This window comes from Caenorhabditis elegans, chromosome III, assembly GCF_000002985.6.
Source record: "Caenorhabditis elegans chromosome III".
NCBI classification, from domain to species: domain Eukaryota; kingdom Metazoa; phylum Nematoda; class Chromadorea; order Rhabditida; family Rhabditidae; genus Caenorhabditis; species Caenorhabditis elegans.
The window spans coordinates 5430996-5448543 of NC_003281.10; the positions used below are offsets into that span (position 1 = coordinate 5430996).

Consider the following 17548-nt stretch of genomic DNA (forward strand, 5'->3'; position numbering starts at 1 on the left):
CAACAAAAAACAAGACAATACGTGCAAGGGAACACCAAAGAAAATTGGTCCCCAGAGATTTCAGATTTCCATTATTATGTTACATCTGGAAGGAGTGATCAGACATTTAGGAGTAGGCAGGCATTCTTCACACCTCTGAGCCTATCTAATTCCTTTGTGTCTACGTGCCTGCCTATCACCTATTTTTTGCATTTTTTGGAACTCTCACTTTCTGTTTTTCCATTGCAAAGTTTTTCCATTGTTCGTATATTTTGGCAGAAGGCACCAGGCAGGTATCGCCCCCAATGTATTTTACGGTCATAACAAAACGCTTCTATATTGCTCTCAAAATTCCTCGGATGGTTATATTTTTCAGATGGTTATCTTGCAAATAAATGATGTCACTTAGAATCGTCAGGGACTTCATTTACAAGTTCTCGGTTAGGAAAGGCGAAAAAAAACATTCAAAAATGACCCGCGTACTCGGTCAACAAATAATGAAAAAGAAAATCAGGGGGTCAGAAAAATAAAAAAATGGCCAAAAAATATATAAATTTCTGGGTTAAAATTTGAAAAAAAAGGAATTGTACTGTGTACTGTGATATCGTCAGGTGAATATCATTTAAAGAAACAGCTATATGGGGAGGGAAAAAATTGTTTAGTAATTTATGACTGAAATTAGAAATTTAACACTGGAAAAATGGAAAAAAACATTTAAAAAAATACTAAATTTGTTTTCCTTAAAAATTACAAAATGCGCCAATTTTTCTCCAGTTTCCAGTGATAATTTTAAAATCTTCATAGTTGCGTATTTTTCGCAATGTTATTTAGACCCAGTTAAAAAAAGAAAGTTCTGAGCATTTTTCGCACAATGATTATGATGTAGAAAATGATGTGTCGTGGGAAGAGGTGATGAATCAAGAGAAATTAAAAGTCTATGGAGTGAGAGAAATTGGGGTTGAAATTGTGAGATTTTTTTGAACAGGAGAAATTGGAACTATTTTCAGCATTCTTCAGATGCTCCAATCGCTGGATCTTCTTGATTTTTCGCCGCTTTCCGATTTTGAAGAATCTGTGCACGCATTTCGGCTCTTCGTTGCTCAGCAAGTGCTTTCTGAAATTGAAAAAAAATCATTAGATTTGCACTCCTCTCGGACAAAAAAACCATTTTTTGTACTATTTTTGGAAAGTCGATTGAAAACTTTCCAAGAAGTTTTTTTTCAAAAAAAATCTAAATCGCCATTGAGAAAATTTAAAATTTAAATTAAATTTAAAGAAAAATGTAAAACTTTTCAGTAAAAACCTCAAAAATTTACGGAAAAATTTTAATTCTCCTTTTAAATCAGTTTAGCGTATTTGTGGTTTTTTCCGAAGATGATTTAATTCTGAGATTCAAAAATATTTTTTTACATTTATAAATTCAATTTTCTAATTTTCTCCCCGTCTCTCTTACCTGCTCGGCGAGCTTCTTCCTCGTCTCCTCTGAAACAATCGGTGCCTTCTTTTTCGCAGTCACGGGTCTCGTCTTTGGAGCAATCGGTGGTCGATTTGTTGTCGAATCGATTTCTTCTTCTTCCTTTACAGCTGAAGGATCCCAGTTGGCTGCTCTGTATTGTTCAACTTTCGTGAATTCTTTTAAAATTCCTTTCAATTCCATATCAATTGTAACCCAGAATCCTTCAAGATCCTGTACGGTAACTGGCATCGGATCATCGGCAATTGGGTTCTAAAAATGCATTTTAAATTTTAACACAGTAAATAGAAAATTTCAGAAAAATAGTTCAAATCTCTGAAAAAAAGTCGGTTACACTAAAATCGTAAATATTGGAAATTGTTTTTTTTTAATTCAACTTGTATAGGAATCAAATTTCAAAACAAATGCCAAGTCGAAAAATGTTGAATATCCACACTGTTCGACATTTTCGTGCTATTGTAATTGGAAAAAAAGCTTTTTTCAAAAAAAATTAACGTTTCTACTATTTAAAAATGAGTTTTTTTTAAAATAATTTTTTTTTCGATTTTTTCGAAAAATATAAATTAGTCCTTATTTTTTTCAACACAACATTTATTTTTAATGAATTCTCAAATTTCTCAAATTAATCTATCAGTTTCTGTTTAAAATTTTTACTTTTTTCTCTTATAAATCTTTAAGAAACTATGTATGTTTAAATTGTTTTTCAAAATTAATTCAAAAAGTAGACAAATCTTACCAAATTTTTTCCAATAAGTTCATTAAACTTGGAGAACTTCTTCCTAACCAACAAATGTGCATTTCCATGAGCGGCTCTCAATGAATCCGAACATTTCTCTGGATAATCATCGGCGTGCTCCAAATCGGTGCTCGCCGCATTCATTTTTGTCTGTAACTGAGCTTTCACTTTATCATGAAGTAATTGGAATTCATGTCCATTTGATGGTGTTGATGTAGTTGTTACTTCTTCTTCTTCATCTTGTTTCGGCTCTTCTTTTGAAATATCAATATTTTTCTTTGAGCTCGCCGGTGAGGATCCAGATATTCCACTATCACTTTCAGCATCTATCGAGATTTTTAGATCTTTTTTCTCGTCGTCATTTCCATTCGAATCCTTTTTCAGATCAATTTCGTCAAATGCCTATAAAATTAGAATTTAGTTTTTGTTGAATTTTCGAATGTTCTAAAAAAATTTAAAAATTCAAAACTCAAAATTCAAAACGAGTTTTCAGTCAAAATGTGTTTTAAAAAATTTAAAAATAAATTAAACATTTAGAAAATTGAGTTTTTCACAAAAGTTGCAAATTTTAATTAGCAATCAGTTTTCTGAAATTGAAAACATTATTTTGTCGAAAATTTCAATTTTTAAAAGAGTTTTTTCGTGGTTTTTTGAACCACAACAATTTCAAATTAATTTAAAACTTGCAAACAAATTAATTTCAAAATTAAGTTTTTTTCTGCTAAAATCTCAATTTTGAATCATTTTTTCACAATTTTATTTTTTTTTCACTTTTTTCATATTTAGCAGGCGTCTGAATTATTTTTTTAATAGAAATTCGTAATTACTGAAAAAAATTTCAAATAAAGATAAAAACGAACCGGTTGCTGATTAATAATAAACTTGTGTGGCTCAATATTCTCGATGCCCTCCTTTTCATTTTTATGTGCACTACAGAGATCCAATTGATTGAATTTACTGATGAGATCCCGAATTGGTTGAGGTATTGAGGCGTGATTGCCCATTTCAGAAGTATGTTGAAGAGTGTTGAGACGAGCGTTTTTCAATGGAACTATCGGTGTTGAGCTATAATAAATCAAGGATAATTTTAGGAAAGGTAATAAAAAAAACAAATTTAAAAAAATCACTAGTTCCTTCTTTTTTTACTTGTAAAAATAGCCAAAAATCAGCATGTGTGCCAAAATTAATTAGACTGAAAAATAGTATATTGGAGATCATACATTTTGAGCTAGGTTGTGCCCAAAAATGTTTGAATGATCAAATCAGAACTGGAGCAATAAAAAACAGATTTCAGTATTTCATTTTCAGGAAAAAAACTTTCCCAAAAACTAGTTTTTTCGATACAAAAAGAACCCCATTAAAACTCTGCCACTAACCAATTTCCGGCGGTGACTCAGATTCTTTGCACCAAACATCTACGCTTATAGTTTCTAATTCATAGATAATCTAAACGGTTCGAAAAAAGGGAGCAAAAAGTGAAAAGTTGGCAGAAAAAATTTCAGCAACACAAAAAATCATAGTCTTTTGTGATAATTTTATCAATACATACACCCTAATATGCCAGTCGTTCGACTGATTGGAGGCAAAAAAGAACAAAGTGAAGAGAAAGAAGAAGAAAACTGCAGAGGAACAAGAAAAGAATGCGAAGGAGGCACAGTGGTCATCGTCGAGAAAACGAAATAGAAGAAGAAGAAGACAAATGTATATCCATCACCAAACCAACCGACATATTATGATACATTTATCGTCGTTTCAGGTAAACGCCTGCTGTTTCCTCTCTCACTCCAAGTGACCACCAACAGCCGCCGCTGCTTGGAAAGAAAAACACATACGGGAACGGCGGGAACCCAGCAGCATGCTTGTAGTGTGGTGATTGAGTGAGAAATGAGGGAGAACATAGAGATAAGGAATACAAATACTTCGGCAACACGCGCTTATCATGAGCCAAATCGTGCAATATCCCATTTCATGAGAAACCGTTTCTCTCTAAAATCTAAAGATTGGGCATATAAATGGGTAGGCAAGTGGGAGAATCGACTAAAAATCGCGGATGCTCTCAAGAGTTTTGGAGAATGGAGGCAATTGAAATATTCAGCAGTTGCCGAGTTTTGTAATTCTAGTCAATTTGGCAGTCGACCAGTTCAGAGCCTTTATTCAAATATTTCAGAAAGTACTAAAGCATAATTTCCAACTTATTAAAATACAAAAATTTTGGATCTCCGGAAACTGAAATCGTCGTCCAGTGCTTGTCTGGAGTTTTCGTGCACTTGCCAGAGATCTTTCAATACAAAATCAAAAAATTTCTTCTCGTACGTTATGACAAAAGCTATTTACAAGAAAACTGGTAAAGAACTGGTATTGGAACTTGCCAAATGGTTTCCGAGAAGTAATTTGGCAAATATTGAAGATGAAATTCCAAAATTTAAAATCGGGAGAGCTATTGGCAGAAGTAAAAGTATCAGCAAAAATTATGAATGAGAAGGAGCCGATAAATATCCATTGAAAAACGGTAGAAAAAGTAACTTAAAAACTCAGATGGCAAGGCATTGGACGTAATTATATTAATAAATGGCTAAAAATAAACCAAAAAATGAGCTTCCGGTGGGTGCCAACAAGGCACGAAAAAAATGGAAAAAAAAGTCGTGGGAAAATGAGCAGAAGCCGACAATAAGTAAGCCAGAAAAGATGAAAACAAATACAAATGTGAGGCCAAAGGTGGTGCTAAGATGAGCAAAGTTCAGATTGAATATAGTTTGAAAATCACATAATAACGATGCAGAATCAGAAAGAAAAAATCGGAAAATTGGTTAATTAGACGCGAACATATCTAAATTATTGGCAAATCACTATGAAATAGTACAATAAAAATTGCCGGAATAAGAGAAACTGATTAACAATTCAGCTAATTTTTAGAAAAATCTCCAAAAATTGTTCTCAAAATTGTTCACAATACAATTTTTGATAACGTGTATAAAACAAAATTGTAATGCGGAAAGCACCGAGAACATGGTACGGTCATTCTCCCGTCTTTCTTCTTCTTCTGATTACCAACCACGGGTCGATGCGTTCGTCACCGCCAGCGGCGTCAGCGGCCGGCGGAGAGGCTGGGTGGTTCCACACATTTGGTTTGATATTTGTGTACTGACAAGTGCAAACATGGGAGGGCCCCTCCTGACCAACACAAAGTTATTAATCTGTCGACGGGGTTGAGAGGAGTTAGAGGAAAAGAAGGAGGAGGCATATATAATCCTATTGTAAAAGTGAAAATCTTTCTCTTTTCAACTTTAAACGGAAAACGAACAGTGAGTGAGGCGGTCGAGCGAGGCAAATTCAACACCCACCGACACGGATTGAGATAGATTAGCATCATATCGGGTTAAGCAGGTCAGCAGTGGCTGCCGATTAAGTGCCCGTCGGGATAATCATCATAAATTCGAGACAAAACATTGGAAATTAAAATTGAAATTCCAATGGATTTTGACAGAGAGGGGGAGCCACCTGTCTGTAGTCAAGGGAGAGACAGTATAATGACTTCACTATACAAGGCCACAGACAAATCCAATTCAAACATTCTCAGACATTGAATTGGGATTTATTGGAAATGAATTCAACTGGTAGTCAGTGAGAGATAGAGAGAAGAAGAAGCAGCAGCTACTGTACAAACTGGGAACAAAAAAACTGGTGGAGAAAGAGAAAGAAAGAATCAGAATTCTTTATCGACAAATCGAACCGAACGAGACAAAAAAATAAGCGAAAACGCGGAAAAAGGGAGTGACCGCATTGCCTGGTAGTTTTAAGCAAACATTTACTCATAAAGTCAATTGCTTCCAGTTTTGCCTATTTCTTGGCAGAGAATTGAAAGTTTCATTGAGTTATGGCAAGCAGGCACAAACTTTCAGTCAACTGTTTTATGAATGATAAGGTGAAGCGCCAAGACTCCGAGGACATCTCAACCATCATAGTTCATCTCGTAAGTCAGCACATATTGGTAGCTCCAGAGTTCTAGCTAATGGGGTTATTCAAGTAATGTAGCAAAATATATTCAAAATGTATATTTGTTTTTTGTTGTTTTTATATTTATGTAATTGGTTTTCATCACGTCTCCGAGAGAGCGTAATAAATAAATAAATAAATAAAAATACATTTGTGACGTCACAAATGTATTTAAATACATGTTTTTATATACTTGAATAAGGTTGTGACGTAATTTTTCTACACTTTTTAATTTTCCGACACTACTTGAATAACCCCATAACTGGCCATGCTCGGGTTCTCCAAAGTGTGAAAAATCAACAATTTTAAACAAAATGCAACCTACAACAGCTCTTGACCCGTTCGGTCCGTGTATTCATGAATAAATGACACGCTTTTCGTCATCATGTCACAATTGGTTCATGTTCTATGACCAGTTTGTGTGCGCGAGCCATGTTGTCGAGAAGAAGAAGAAAGCGATGAATAATTAGAGTGACACATGGTCCATGGGCTCTCGAGAAACAAAATGAAGAAGCAAAGAATAGAAGAAAAACCAACGAGGAAATCGGATATGGTATTGACTGCTGCTGATGTTGAGCTACTGCTGATGTGAGACACGAATTACCAACATAGGAAAAAACTCGATCAAATAGTTGTAAACCTTCTAATTCTCCCAGAGGCGTCGAATTTTCCGCCTTAATCCTCGAAGAAGAGGGCATAAAAACCAGTTTCCTCGCTAAAAAAGTCTTCTGGCTTCCAACAATTATCCCCATTCACACCTATTTGGAAGGACGCAAGCGATTCAAAAAGTATACAACAAAAAAATGGAAAAAGAAGAAATATAAAAAGGAAAGCTACTGCTATGGGTGCCAAGGGGAAGCAGTCAACCGGCGGGTAATATGTATGGCCCTCACACCCGCCTTCATTCTGCTGTTCGCTTCATCTTCTGGTGGTGAACGGATGGGTGTTCGCGCACTCACTGTGCTACACCAAACAATCTGTCATCCGTTGTCGGTTTGTCTGTCGATCGGACGTGCCCCACCACACCCAAATTCCCCCGTTCTCTCTTCCGATACTGCTTATCAAATTACACTTTTGTGATACTGATACCGATACTCAATAGTATACTCTTCTGGGCGTGCGGTAATTGAACGCCGCCAGCTGTCACCAGTGAGAAAACGCCGAAAAAATGTACAACAATTGGACGACAATTCATATAGTATTCTTCAGATAAGAGAAACTCAGAATGAAAGATAACCACGCCCTAAAAATGGACGTCGTCAAGAAGTCCCGCCTCATTTTCAGCTATTGAAAATGTGGTCGAGAAGCTAATTCTTTCCATTTTTTGGTCGTGGTCTACGAAACCACGCCTACTATTAAGTTTTCATTCGAAAATTTCGAGCGGAAAAAAAATTTGGAAAATCCGGAAAATGTGCCGAAAAAAGAAACGCCTTATTAGTGGGCGTGGCCTAAGAATGACACGCCCACTTTTCGCAGTTTTTCAAGAGGAGGAATAGAAAGAAACAAAAATTGGAAAATCTCGCCTACGTTTTCTAGAGATTATAGGAAAACATTAAAATTCCGAAATTGAAGGCCCACCCCTTTATTGGTTAGCTCCGCCGATTTGGAACAACTTAGGCGACAATTTTTTTCAGATTTTCAGATATCTTCAGAATTTCTCCACTGACCATTCAATTTCGGAGCTCGCCGATTGGCTTGACACTGTCGTCGGTGGCAAAGGACTCGAGAAACCGGGTGCAGGATTGCGTTGCTGTGGCTGTGAGAACATTCTTGAACGTCTGTAAATTGTTGTGTAAAAGTGAATAATTATTCTATTAGAAACACTATGAGATGAGAATATTGCACCATGAAAAGGCAACATCAGCACACAAAAGGACCCAATTATCGCTCGGCCAGCAGTTTAATTAACTTAAATTTTGTGTCGGGGTATGAACGACCTTTTTTTAATTTTGATTTCCTTTACAAATTAAAATCACGTTAATATTCATATTTTGAAAATATTAATTAAAGTTTTTTTTTTCATTTTGAAGATTAAAAGTAACTTTTTAATTATTCCGAAAAAATTACTTTTGGGATTTTCCTATGAAGAAAAATTCTAAAAAACTTATACCTTTCAACAAAACTTTCACCCATTGTTGATACAGGTGGATGAGGAGCTATTGGTGTGAGATCCGACTTGTTCGGTGATCTGAAAATGAAAAAAATCGAATTAAAAATGCTTTTCAAAAAAGAAAAACCAACTTTGTATAACCATTCAATGCACATGATATTCTCAAATAGCTCGGTGTTCTTGTAACTTCGGGAAAATCTGTCGATGCTCCGGCGGCTCCAGCGGATAAATCATTTTCCGACATAAAGGCTCGCGGCGATTTCTCGCCAAATCCAAATGGCTCGTTGAGTGGAATAGAGCTCTAAAAAAATGAAAAAAAAAGGAATATAAATGTGTGCTCCAATCGGTGGTGCAGCTGTTGCTCACGTGTGTATCGCGGGATGTTACGAAACGCAGATCGGTCTCCGATTGGGCTCCAGTGGCGGCGCATCCGATTCGGTTGGGTTTTGGTGGGAGAAGATTGGAGCCACCATCTGAAATGTTATGTGATTGCTGTTTTGAAATGCATGGAGGAGACACTACGGAATCGGGGAATGCAAATTCCCTGGACACTGGAAGCTTTTCCTACAGAAAAACTAACCCGAAAATCCATTGCTTGTCGTATTGAGACTGTCTGTCGAAGCACCACGTGACGATGATGACTGTAAAGAGGAGCAACTTGACATTTCGAAAGTAATAATTGAATTTTTTGTATAAATTAAAAGAAGAATTTGGAGTGAAAGATGTAGGTTTTGGTGTCGCGTGGGATAAATAATTTTCAAATTGTTTCAATTTGCTATGGCGATATGTACATAGTTAGGGGGTTTTTGTTGTTGTTTCGATACCCTAAATCTTCCTGTAGCACGGAGCGTCGAAAATCGATTGAGAAGCCGTCGAGCCGGCGACATCCGAGCTTCTTCCACTAAAAATCCAGCGGCCGCTTCTGAAACTTTTACCAAATTTTTCGAACGGGATTCAGTTCAGAATTACCTCGATGTGATGTTTCTGAGCTCCGACGGTTGCTGCTGCTTTTGATATTTCCATCGCTTTTTGAAGCCGGAACCACGACATTTGGTGGGGCATCTGACTGATTTCTGAAATAATTTGGAAGCTAAAATCAATTTTTCGTCGATAAGTCTCAAAAATTCAAATATTTTTCAGTCAAATAGAAAACACACTTTGTATGTTAAAAATGGTTTTTTTCTGACTGAACCTCTCATTTTTAGTACAACTTTAAGCAGTTTCTCACTTACTCTTTCTTCCTCTCCACATCGGATGCTCCGCGGCTTTTGCTCCGGCCGAGTCGACCTAAAAACGTGCCGATCACAGACTTTTTCGGTTTACTCCTAGCTTCTCGCTCCGGCATCGCTAAAAAAAGTGTGTTAGTATGGAAATTTTAAAAGAAAAAAATGAATCAAAAATAGTATAGATTCTCGCAAAGAAACAAGAAGAGAGCCGAAAAGAATTGGAGCAAAAAAGAGAGAGGAATTGGAGAATAAAAAATGTTTTATTACCATGTTTCTCTTCTCAAAACCCACCCAGAAAAACAATATGCGGTGGGCGATGGTGGAATGAAGGAGATATATGTATAATATATATTAAATATAATAGTAAAAAGTATGAGAAAGCAATAATGACAGAGAGCTCAGTGGAGGAAAAGTTCAAGGAAATGTACACATTTGAAGGGGAGAAAATTGAAAGAAGTTTGGGGAAAGGGGAAAATTCATTTTTGCATTTAAAATTTGAATTTGAAATTGGGCCCTGGAATTTCGGCAGTTTATTGCCGAAAAATGCGGAGAAAAAACGTGGAATGGGGGAGATTTTGTGTGTATAGCTGAGTGTAGGAGATAATTATAACAAAAATGAGGAAATTAACGATAAATTAATCGCTATCTTCATCATCTGAAGAGCTGCTACCGGCCTTTTTCTCATCTTCATCATCTTCCACCTCCTCCTTTTTTGGTTTTTTGGGCTCTGGCTCATCATCTGCAACTCCGTTGGCGTCCAGGTCGGCTTCACGCTTTTTTGCTTGTCTTTCCTGAAATTTTTGATTTTTTTAGAATTGAATATTTATAAAACATCTTTTAAAAATTATCAAAATTTGGAAAAATACCAATTTTCTCCTTTTTATGTGTAATTTTAAAATTAAAAAATCTAGAAAACGTTATTTTATCGAATTTTCCGTCATTTTCGGCATTTTTTTCCAATAAGTTTATACAATTTTATCAGGGAGATTCTGCTGTGTTTTTTCTGAATTTATTTTAACGAAAAGGAAATGTCTTCGAATTGTGATACTATCGTCTAAAAACCTCGAATTCTAATTTTTTTATAGTTTTTAAACAAAATTTAATCTTTTTTAGAAGATTATATCACATCTAATTTAGAAAAATCAGCTGCAATCAAAATTTTAAATTGGTTTTCCGTTGTTACTCTGAAGAAATTCAAATTTTCAGGCGATTTTTGCTCAAATATTGTCCTCACCTTCCACTCTTTTCTACGCTTATCCATTTCGGCTTCAGCCTCTTCTCTCATTTCCGGTGCCATATCACTGGTTCCAATGATGTGTCTTGTCAAGAATTTTACCATTCCGAATCCCTTCAGACGATTCTTCTTGAAGATCGACTCAAGTGTGCTATCACAGATAATGTATTGTCCGTTTTTTGGATCCTTCAGATTATTTTCCTTAATATAATCCCAGAGAGCCTTCACCACATCGCAACGCTTCATCCACTGATCTTTGGTGACTTGTTGAAGCTCTGTGCTGATATAACAGAGCTTTGTCATTGGTCCAAAGACTCCAGACATATCTGCATTTGGATCCTTCACCTTCTTCTTCTTATTATTCGCAAATCTACCTCCTTCCGAGGTATTTCTGATCTGTTTCAGAGCGTCCGAAGCAGCAGCTCTTCTTGTAGATTTGATGCTTGATGCCATATCTGGTGGAATCCTTGTAGTAGTTTTCTTTCCTCTCTTCTTCCCGTCCATAACAGCATCTTCAACACCGCTATCCGAGTCGGAATCCTCTTTCACCTCTTTTTTAGCTTTTACTGGCAGCTCTTCTTTCTTGACTTTTTCTGTTTTCTCCTTCTTTTCCTCCCCTTCTTCATGATCACTATCACTGTCAGTTCCACCATCATCTGAACTATCTGAGCCATTTTCATCATTTCTTTTCTTAATTTCTTCGATAACCATCTTCTTAAGCTGCGATTTATAAGAGTCAAAGTTGATATTAAAACGATTCTGTAAAGTTTTTTGATAAATAGTTGCGGATTCCCACGCTTTGAACTCACATTCATATGCCTTACGATATCCGATGGAGTTAATTCGTCGAAACCTGGCTTGCGAACCAACAATGCGATTTCCTCCTCAGCAGCCTGAAAATTTACATGATTTTCTTTAAAATTGTGCAATAGATTACCTCCTTGTCCATGGGGAACGAAGAAATAGGCTCCTCAGTTGTCATTTTGACCTGGCTTGATTTTACCCGACAGCGATCTGAAAAAACCAAAAAAATCAATAACTTATCGTCTAATTGAATTTTAATTGGCGGACACGGTTTATGGGGTAATGTTGTATGATGAATAGGTTCAGATGGTAGTTGAACATGTATTTATTCAACTATAACTTGAAAATCTTTTAAAAAAATCGGGAAACAATTCGAATTCTTCGTGAAATTTTAAAAGGCCCGCCTCCCGAAACCGCGTTGACAAGAAAATAAAAGAGACGACTACGGTGAAAATTGTTATGTGCACGGTGTTTGCGGACTTGCATACCGTATCCTTTCCATATATTTCCATGTTGTTTTGATTGTACTTTTTGTAAATTTTTGTTGCGAAATTACACTTTCCTCTTTCCTCTCGTTTCTTCTCATAATTTCCCCCAAATTACCATTTATTCTAGATGTCAGCAGTTGAAAGTCCCGTTATTGTGACAGAGCCCGGTTCGTTGAAGCCGCAGGGCCTCACTCAGACAGCTACAGGCGGAAAGTTTGGTGCTGCCGCTACGTAAGTCATAATTTCACAAATTTCTCTACTAATCTTATGTTTTTCAGAGTCAAAACCACTCCAACAAAAGCAAAACCATATGTGAAGCCGCAAAATGCAAATAATTTGCAAAACAACTTCAATCCGCGGAAAATCTTCACCGAATACATATCAAAGGAGGAAACAGATGCCGGAATCGAAGACGGTTCAATGTTCAAAGGTGTCTTGCGGATAAATCCAAAAAACTATCAAGAATGTTTTTTGGATCATCCAAAAGGCACAAATCATCCAGATGTTCTTGTTTTGGGCCAAGATCGGAATCGTGCGATGCAAGGAGATGTGGTGGCTGTAAAGATCAAGCCAAAAGAGGATTGGCTTGTACGGTTTAATCATTTGAAAAAAACAACTAGAACTGATTTCATCCAAATAATACCTATTTTTCCACGAATCTTTTAGAGCTTTGTGGATATTCTTCCTGTAGATTACATAAATTTATTTTTAATTCTAGGAATTTAAAAATGAGAAAAAAGAAAACATCTAAAATCCATTAAAGCCTGCTAATTTCGAATAGTTATATGCAAATTATGTTCACAAAATCTGAATTCTTCGAGGAAAAAACTATTTTTCCAGGTAAACTATGTGGAATATGTGAAATGGTGGGCGGAGCACAAGAAAGGAGATCGAAATAGCGGCAAAACGGACAACAATAGCCCAAATAAAACAGAAAAACGATGTCTGCGCAACGAAATTCAAGACAATGGAGTTACAAGTGACGAAGTTCCCGATTCTTGTCTCATCACCATCGGAGCCATTGTTCATATCCTTGAGAAGAAACATTTCCGTGTAGCCGCCGGCAAGCTCCAGCTAATGCCAAACAGCGCGAATCCCAACGTGTTGTTCGTTGCTACAGATTCTCGTGTCCCTCGAATTCTCATTCCAAAATCCGATGTGGATAAGGAGTTCTTCTCACGCCCAAAGGACTTTGAGAGATTCCTTTACACAGCTAAGATCACTGATTGGCGCGCTGAATCTGTTTATGCCGATGGAAGACTCGTGAAGCTTCTTGGCATGTCCGGAGAAATCGATACAGAAACTGAAAGAATCGTCTACGAGCACCAAATCGATCACAGAGAGTTCAGCGACGAATGCCTCGAATCACTTCCAATCACTACAGCCGAAAACTGGAAGGTCCCTGATGCCGAGTTCGAGTACCGAAGAGATTTCCGAAGTGACATCGTTTTTACAATCGATCCAAAAACCGCTAGAGATCTCGACGATGCTCTTCACGCGAAACACATCGATGATTGTGACGGAAAAGGAACTCCAGGCCTTGAGATTGGAGTTCATATTGCTGATGTTACATTCTTCCTGAAAGAAGGTACAGAGCTTGACAAATGGGCATCCGAACGTGGAAATAGTACTTATCTATCACAAACTGTAATTCCAATGCTTCCAAGAATCCTCTGTGAGCAGCTGTGCTCTTTGAACCCTGGAGTCGATCGCCTCTCCTTCTCAACTGTATTCAAAATGAGCTACGAAGCCGAGCTGTATGATGTTTGGTTTGGAAGATCTGTTATCAGATCCCGTGTTAAACTTGCCTACGAACATGCACAGGATTTCATCGAGAACCCGGAGAAGGACTTCACATGCGACGAGCTTCCCGATATTTCAGATGGAAATACGCCTTTTGAGATCAAGGAAAAGACTCTGATGTTGCACAGAATCGCGCAAGTTCTTCGACAAAAGCGTGAAGATAGTGGAGCATTGCGGATCGAGCTTCCCAGATTGAAATTTGCATTGGATGAGGATAAGAAGCCACAAGGAGTTTCTATATACGAGGTTAATAAACAGTTTTTTGTTAAAGAAAATGTGTTTTTATATTAATTTTTGTTTTCAAACAGCAATTTTTTGGTCACATTTTTTCGGTTCTAGCAACAAAAAAGTAATCCATAAATTTAGATTTTCAAAAATCGGAAATTTAAAAAGAATTGCCAATTTTATAAAATACAAATGTTAAAATTTCAGATCAAAGATTCGAATAAACTCGTAGAAGAGTTCATGCTGCTCGCCAATATGGAAGTGGCTAAAAAGATCGCTGAAAATTTCCCAGAACACGCCCTTCTTCGTAATCACCCGCCACCAAAAGAGAAAATGATAAAGGACGTGGCTGAGCAATGTGCAAGAATTGGATTTCCATTGGACGGAAGAACGTCTGGATTACTTTCCACGTCACTTCGCAAGTATCAAGGAAAATCCCGTTTGGATATGTGCATTCGACAAGTAATTTCCTCATTGACAATTAAGCCAATGCAACAGGCGAAATATTTTTGCACTTTCGAGATGCCTCTTTCATTTTATCATCATTTTGCTCTCAACGTGGATCATTATACACATTTCACATCGCCAATTCGTCGGTATCCAGATGTGATTGTTCATCGACAACTTGCTGCTGCTCTTGGTTATAATGAAAGATCTGAAAGAGTTCCTGAAGAGATACAGGAGATTGTAAGTTTTCAAACACTCAAGAAATTTTTGCATTTAAATTTTCAGTGCACCCGCTGCAATGACACAAAGCTCGCATCGAAGGAAGCTTCGGATGAGTCTGCGATGCTCTATTTTGGAGTTTTCATCCATCAAACCGGTCCGATGAAGTGCCAAGCTGTTGTTCTTGGTGTAATGGATCTCTCATTCGACGTCCTCATCGTTGAGTATGGAGTTGTGAAGAGAGTTTATGTGGATGTGAGTATAGATTTCAAACAATGACGAAAAAAAAATCCGAATAATTTCAGAAAATGAAGCGAGACTTCAACAAATCGACCGAGAAGCTTACCATTTACTGGCCAGCAGATCCGAATGCGGAATCCGGAAACCGTGAAGAGTTTTCGAGCTCAATTCAAATGTGCAACGTGGTTTACGTGATTCTCGTGCCGTACAAAAGCATTGAAGTCAGCGCGACAATTGTTCGTCCGAGTCTCGAGCAACGTAATATTCTCAAGTCGACTCTCAAGGACATGAAAGAAACGGGCTCAACAATTCTTCAGTAGTCATTCGGATTCAGTGATCTCCTCCAGCAAAAGCTTTTTTTCCTTTTTCAATCCTTTTTTCCCCTTTTTCTATCCTTTTTTTCCCTTTTTCTATCCTTTTTTTTCTCCTTTATCCTTTTTTTCTTTAAATTCCATTTTCCCGTTGTATTTTTTAAAACGCGTGTCCATTCCTCGTCCCGGTTACTTTTGGTGTCGAATGAAAATGCATTATTCAATATTACTAGCGAAACTTTTATTTGACAAGTTTTGGGTGTTAACTGTCACGTAACTCGTTAAGAAAATTAGAAACTAGAGAAATATAGGACAATTGAGAAGTGCAGTTAAAATAATATGTATTGTTATCTATTCGATATCCATCATTGTCTGTCCCCAGATCATATTCGACTCGCATTGGTAGCTGACCGGTTTGGCGGTGAAGTTGAAGTACTGACGGTTGACCTTCAGATTGGAGCACATTTCGAGGAAAAGCTCCATGTTCGTGTCAGAGACGCAGCCATGAACGTTGAGATAAACGAGCGAAGGCTTACTGTTGAAGTGTCTGGAAATGTTTTGTTTAAATAAATTAAACTAATTTTCAAATAAACTCACACAACCATATTAGGGTCCAATCCGTAGCATCGATTGAGAGAAATTGTCGTAAGTCTCGGGAATTTGTTCAGAATCACTGCGAGGCCTGGATCACTAATCTCGACGTTATCCGACAAGTCGAGGTCGGTGACGTAGTTGGATTTTGCGGCGAGAATCTCAATATCTGGAATTTTTTACAGAAAATTAGAAGATTCTGACAACAGAGCCGCTCACGTTTATTGTTGATGCCGAAGTTTCGAACTGTTCCCGAGAGATTCAACTTTTTGAGCTTCTCGCCAATGGAATGAATGATTACGGTCACAATTGGCTGTGTTAATCCACACCACGCCAGATTCAGTTGTTGCAGGCTGAAAAAAATATTACGAAGGTGCACGGGAACAAGAAATATGTTACAGAAATTATTTAAAGATACACGTGGCAAGAACACTTTCAGGAAAGTTTTAAAAAATCCCTCACTCTTTGCAATTTCTGAAGATCAAACTGGCTCCATTTGCCGTGATTCCGTTGGTCATCGAGATGTCGAGCTCGCGGAGCCCGCGATTCTCTGCAATGCATATTGCCACGTGGTCATCCAATTGATTTCCTTCAATTGACAAGCATTTGAGCTTCTGGCATGGTTTCAACATAATCTGCATTTGGCGGGCAGTGAGATTAGTGCGAGAGAGATCGAGAAGCTCCAAGCGGGAGGTGCTCAGCAGTGCAACTTCGACGAGCCGTTCATCGGCACGAAGGATTCGATCGGCCTGGAAACAGTTAGTTTTATAGGAAATAAAATAAAATTCTCACTTTAGCTCCTGCCAGACGAAGAACTTTGATTTTTCGTTGTGACAACGCAATCAGTGAAATTTCGGAAATAGGACGATCCTGGGCGTCGGTGATAATCCAATTTCTCGATTTGTGTCCGATTCCGTAAAAACGATGACAGACGAGCATCGCCGAGAGAAGATCCTTCTTTTTCAAATTGGAAAAGATTTGTTCAGTGATCTCATCGGGAATACTGTACTTTTTGAACGGATTCTGAATACTGCGTGCGTCTTTTCGCTTGATCGGAGCGATTTCATCTTCTACGAGATTTTTGCAATTCAGATTTATCGACTTTAGCTTTTCGGAGCTGAAATGTCGTAAAATTAAGAAAATTAAGAGATAATTGCAGCTTACTTTCCGGAAACTGAAAGCCTGAGGCTTTTCTTTGGATAGAGGTTGTAGCATGGAAAGATGGAGATGGTCTCATCTGAGAATACTTTGAAAAAGTCAATCATATTTGAATTTTGACACACAATTACCTGTCTCCACGCAATGCTCATTTTCAGAGGGTCCGTTATCTTCTAGAGTTGATGGAAGTCTTCCTATGACACGAGACATTTTGTTTGAGTAGATATGAGGTGTAGTATTTAGGTGGTAAATAAGGGAAAAAGCACTTTCTGCTTGAAATAAATTCAAAACAGGGCTGATTTGAATAAATATGAACTCGCGGGCGCGGTAATCTTTTTTAGGTTGGCGCGAGTTTTTGCAATGCAAACGCGCTCCACCGCAAATCTGAATTTTCGAACATTTTTCGCCAATTTTTATCCTTATTTTTTTATTTTTTGCAATATTTCGCTATTTTTATTTGTTTCTCCCACCAAAAGCGCACATTTTTAAATCAAAATACGATTAAATAAA

The 17548-nt window shown here is 37.3% G+C and overlaps 4 protein-coding genes across 7 annotated transcripts; 1 reads left to right on the forward strand and 3 right to left on the reverse strand.

Moving 5' to 3' along the window:
• Positions 1-383: 383 nt before the first annotated feature.
• Positions 384-9645, reverse strand: dlgr-1 (the record flags this gene model as incomplete). 3 transcript variants are annotated; one of them, NM_001350343.3, is made up of 12 exons in its annotated part: positions 384-1093; positions 1433-1705; positions 2190-2591; positions 3050-3254; positions 7850-7960; positions 8293-8370; positions 8424-8593; positions 8659-8765; positions 8873-8933; positions 9117-9214; positions 9262-9365; positions 9525-9645. In NM_001350343.3, 12 exons carry the CDS (start codon positions 9635-9637, stop codon positions 983-985), a joined length of 1833 nt encoding a protein of 610 aa, NP_001337303.1. The 3 variants fall into 3 exon arrangements, with proteins under 3 accessions (NP_001337303.1, NP_001337304.1, NP_498156.1); NM_001350344.3 differs by having other exon boundaries at positions 387-1093; positions 9117-9220; positions 9525-9639; NM_065755.5 differs by lacking the exons at positions 7850-7960; positions 8293-8370; positions 8424-8593; ... (3 more) ...; positions 9262-9365; positions 9525-9645 and having other exon boundaries at positions 983-1093; positions 3050-3193.
• Positions 9646-9770: 125 nt separating this feature from the next.
• On the reverse strand, positions 9771-11766 carry T24G10.2 (DM2 domain-containing protein). The gene is made up of 4 exons (NM_065758.7): positions 11690-11766; positions 11562-11645; positions 10753-11511; positions 9771-10309 (listed from the first exon to the last, which is right to left on the reverse strand). The coding sequence occupies exons 1-4, from the start codon at positions 11732-11734 to the stop codon at positions 10154-10156; spliced, it is 1044 nt and encodes a 347-aa protein (NP_498159.2). The 5' UTR covers positions 11735-11766; the 3' UTR covers positions 9771-10153.
• A 405-nt stretch (positions 11767-12171) lies between these two features.
• Positions 12172-15511, forward strand: disl-2 (DIS3-like exonuclease 2; the record flags this gene model as incomplete). The annotated part of the gene is made up of 6 exons (NM_065759.7): positions 12172-12275; positions 12323-12632; positions 12885-14093; positions 14280-14759; positions 14805-14993; positions 15044-15511. 6 exons carry the CDS (start codon positions 12172-12174, stop codon positions 15296-15298), a joined length of 2547 nt encoding a protein of 848 aa, NP_498160.2. The 3' UTR covers positions 15299-15511.
• A 4-nt stretch (positions 15512-15515) lies between these two features.
• skpt-1 (F-box domain-containing protein) lies at positions 15516-17400 on the reverse strand. 2 transcript variants are annotated; one of them, NM_171121.5, is made up of 7 exons: positions 17170-17400; positions 17045-17117; positions 16673-16997; positions 16343-16629; positions 16100-16233; positions 15887-16049; positions 15516-15836 (listed from the first exon to the last, which is right to left on the reverse strand). In NM_171121.5, exons 1-7 carry the CDS (start codon positions 17246-17248, stop codon positions 15641-15643), a joined length of 1257 nt encoding a protein of 418 aa, NP_741136.1. In that variant the 5' UTR covers positions 17249-17400; the 3' UTR covers positions 15516-15640. The 2 variants fall into 2 exon arrangements, with proteins under 2 accessions (NP_741136.1, NP_741137.1); NM_171865.7 differs by having other exon boundaries at positions 15518-15836; positions 17045-17126; positions 17170-17284.
• Between the last annotated feature and the right edge of the window lie 148 nt (positions 17401-17548).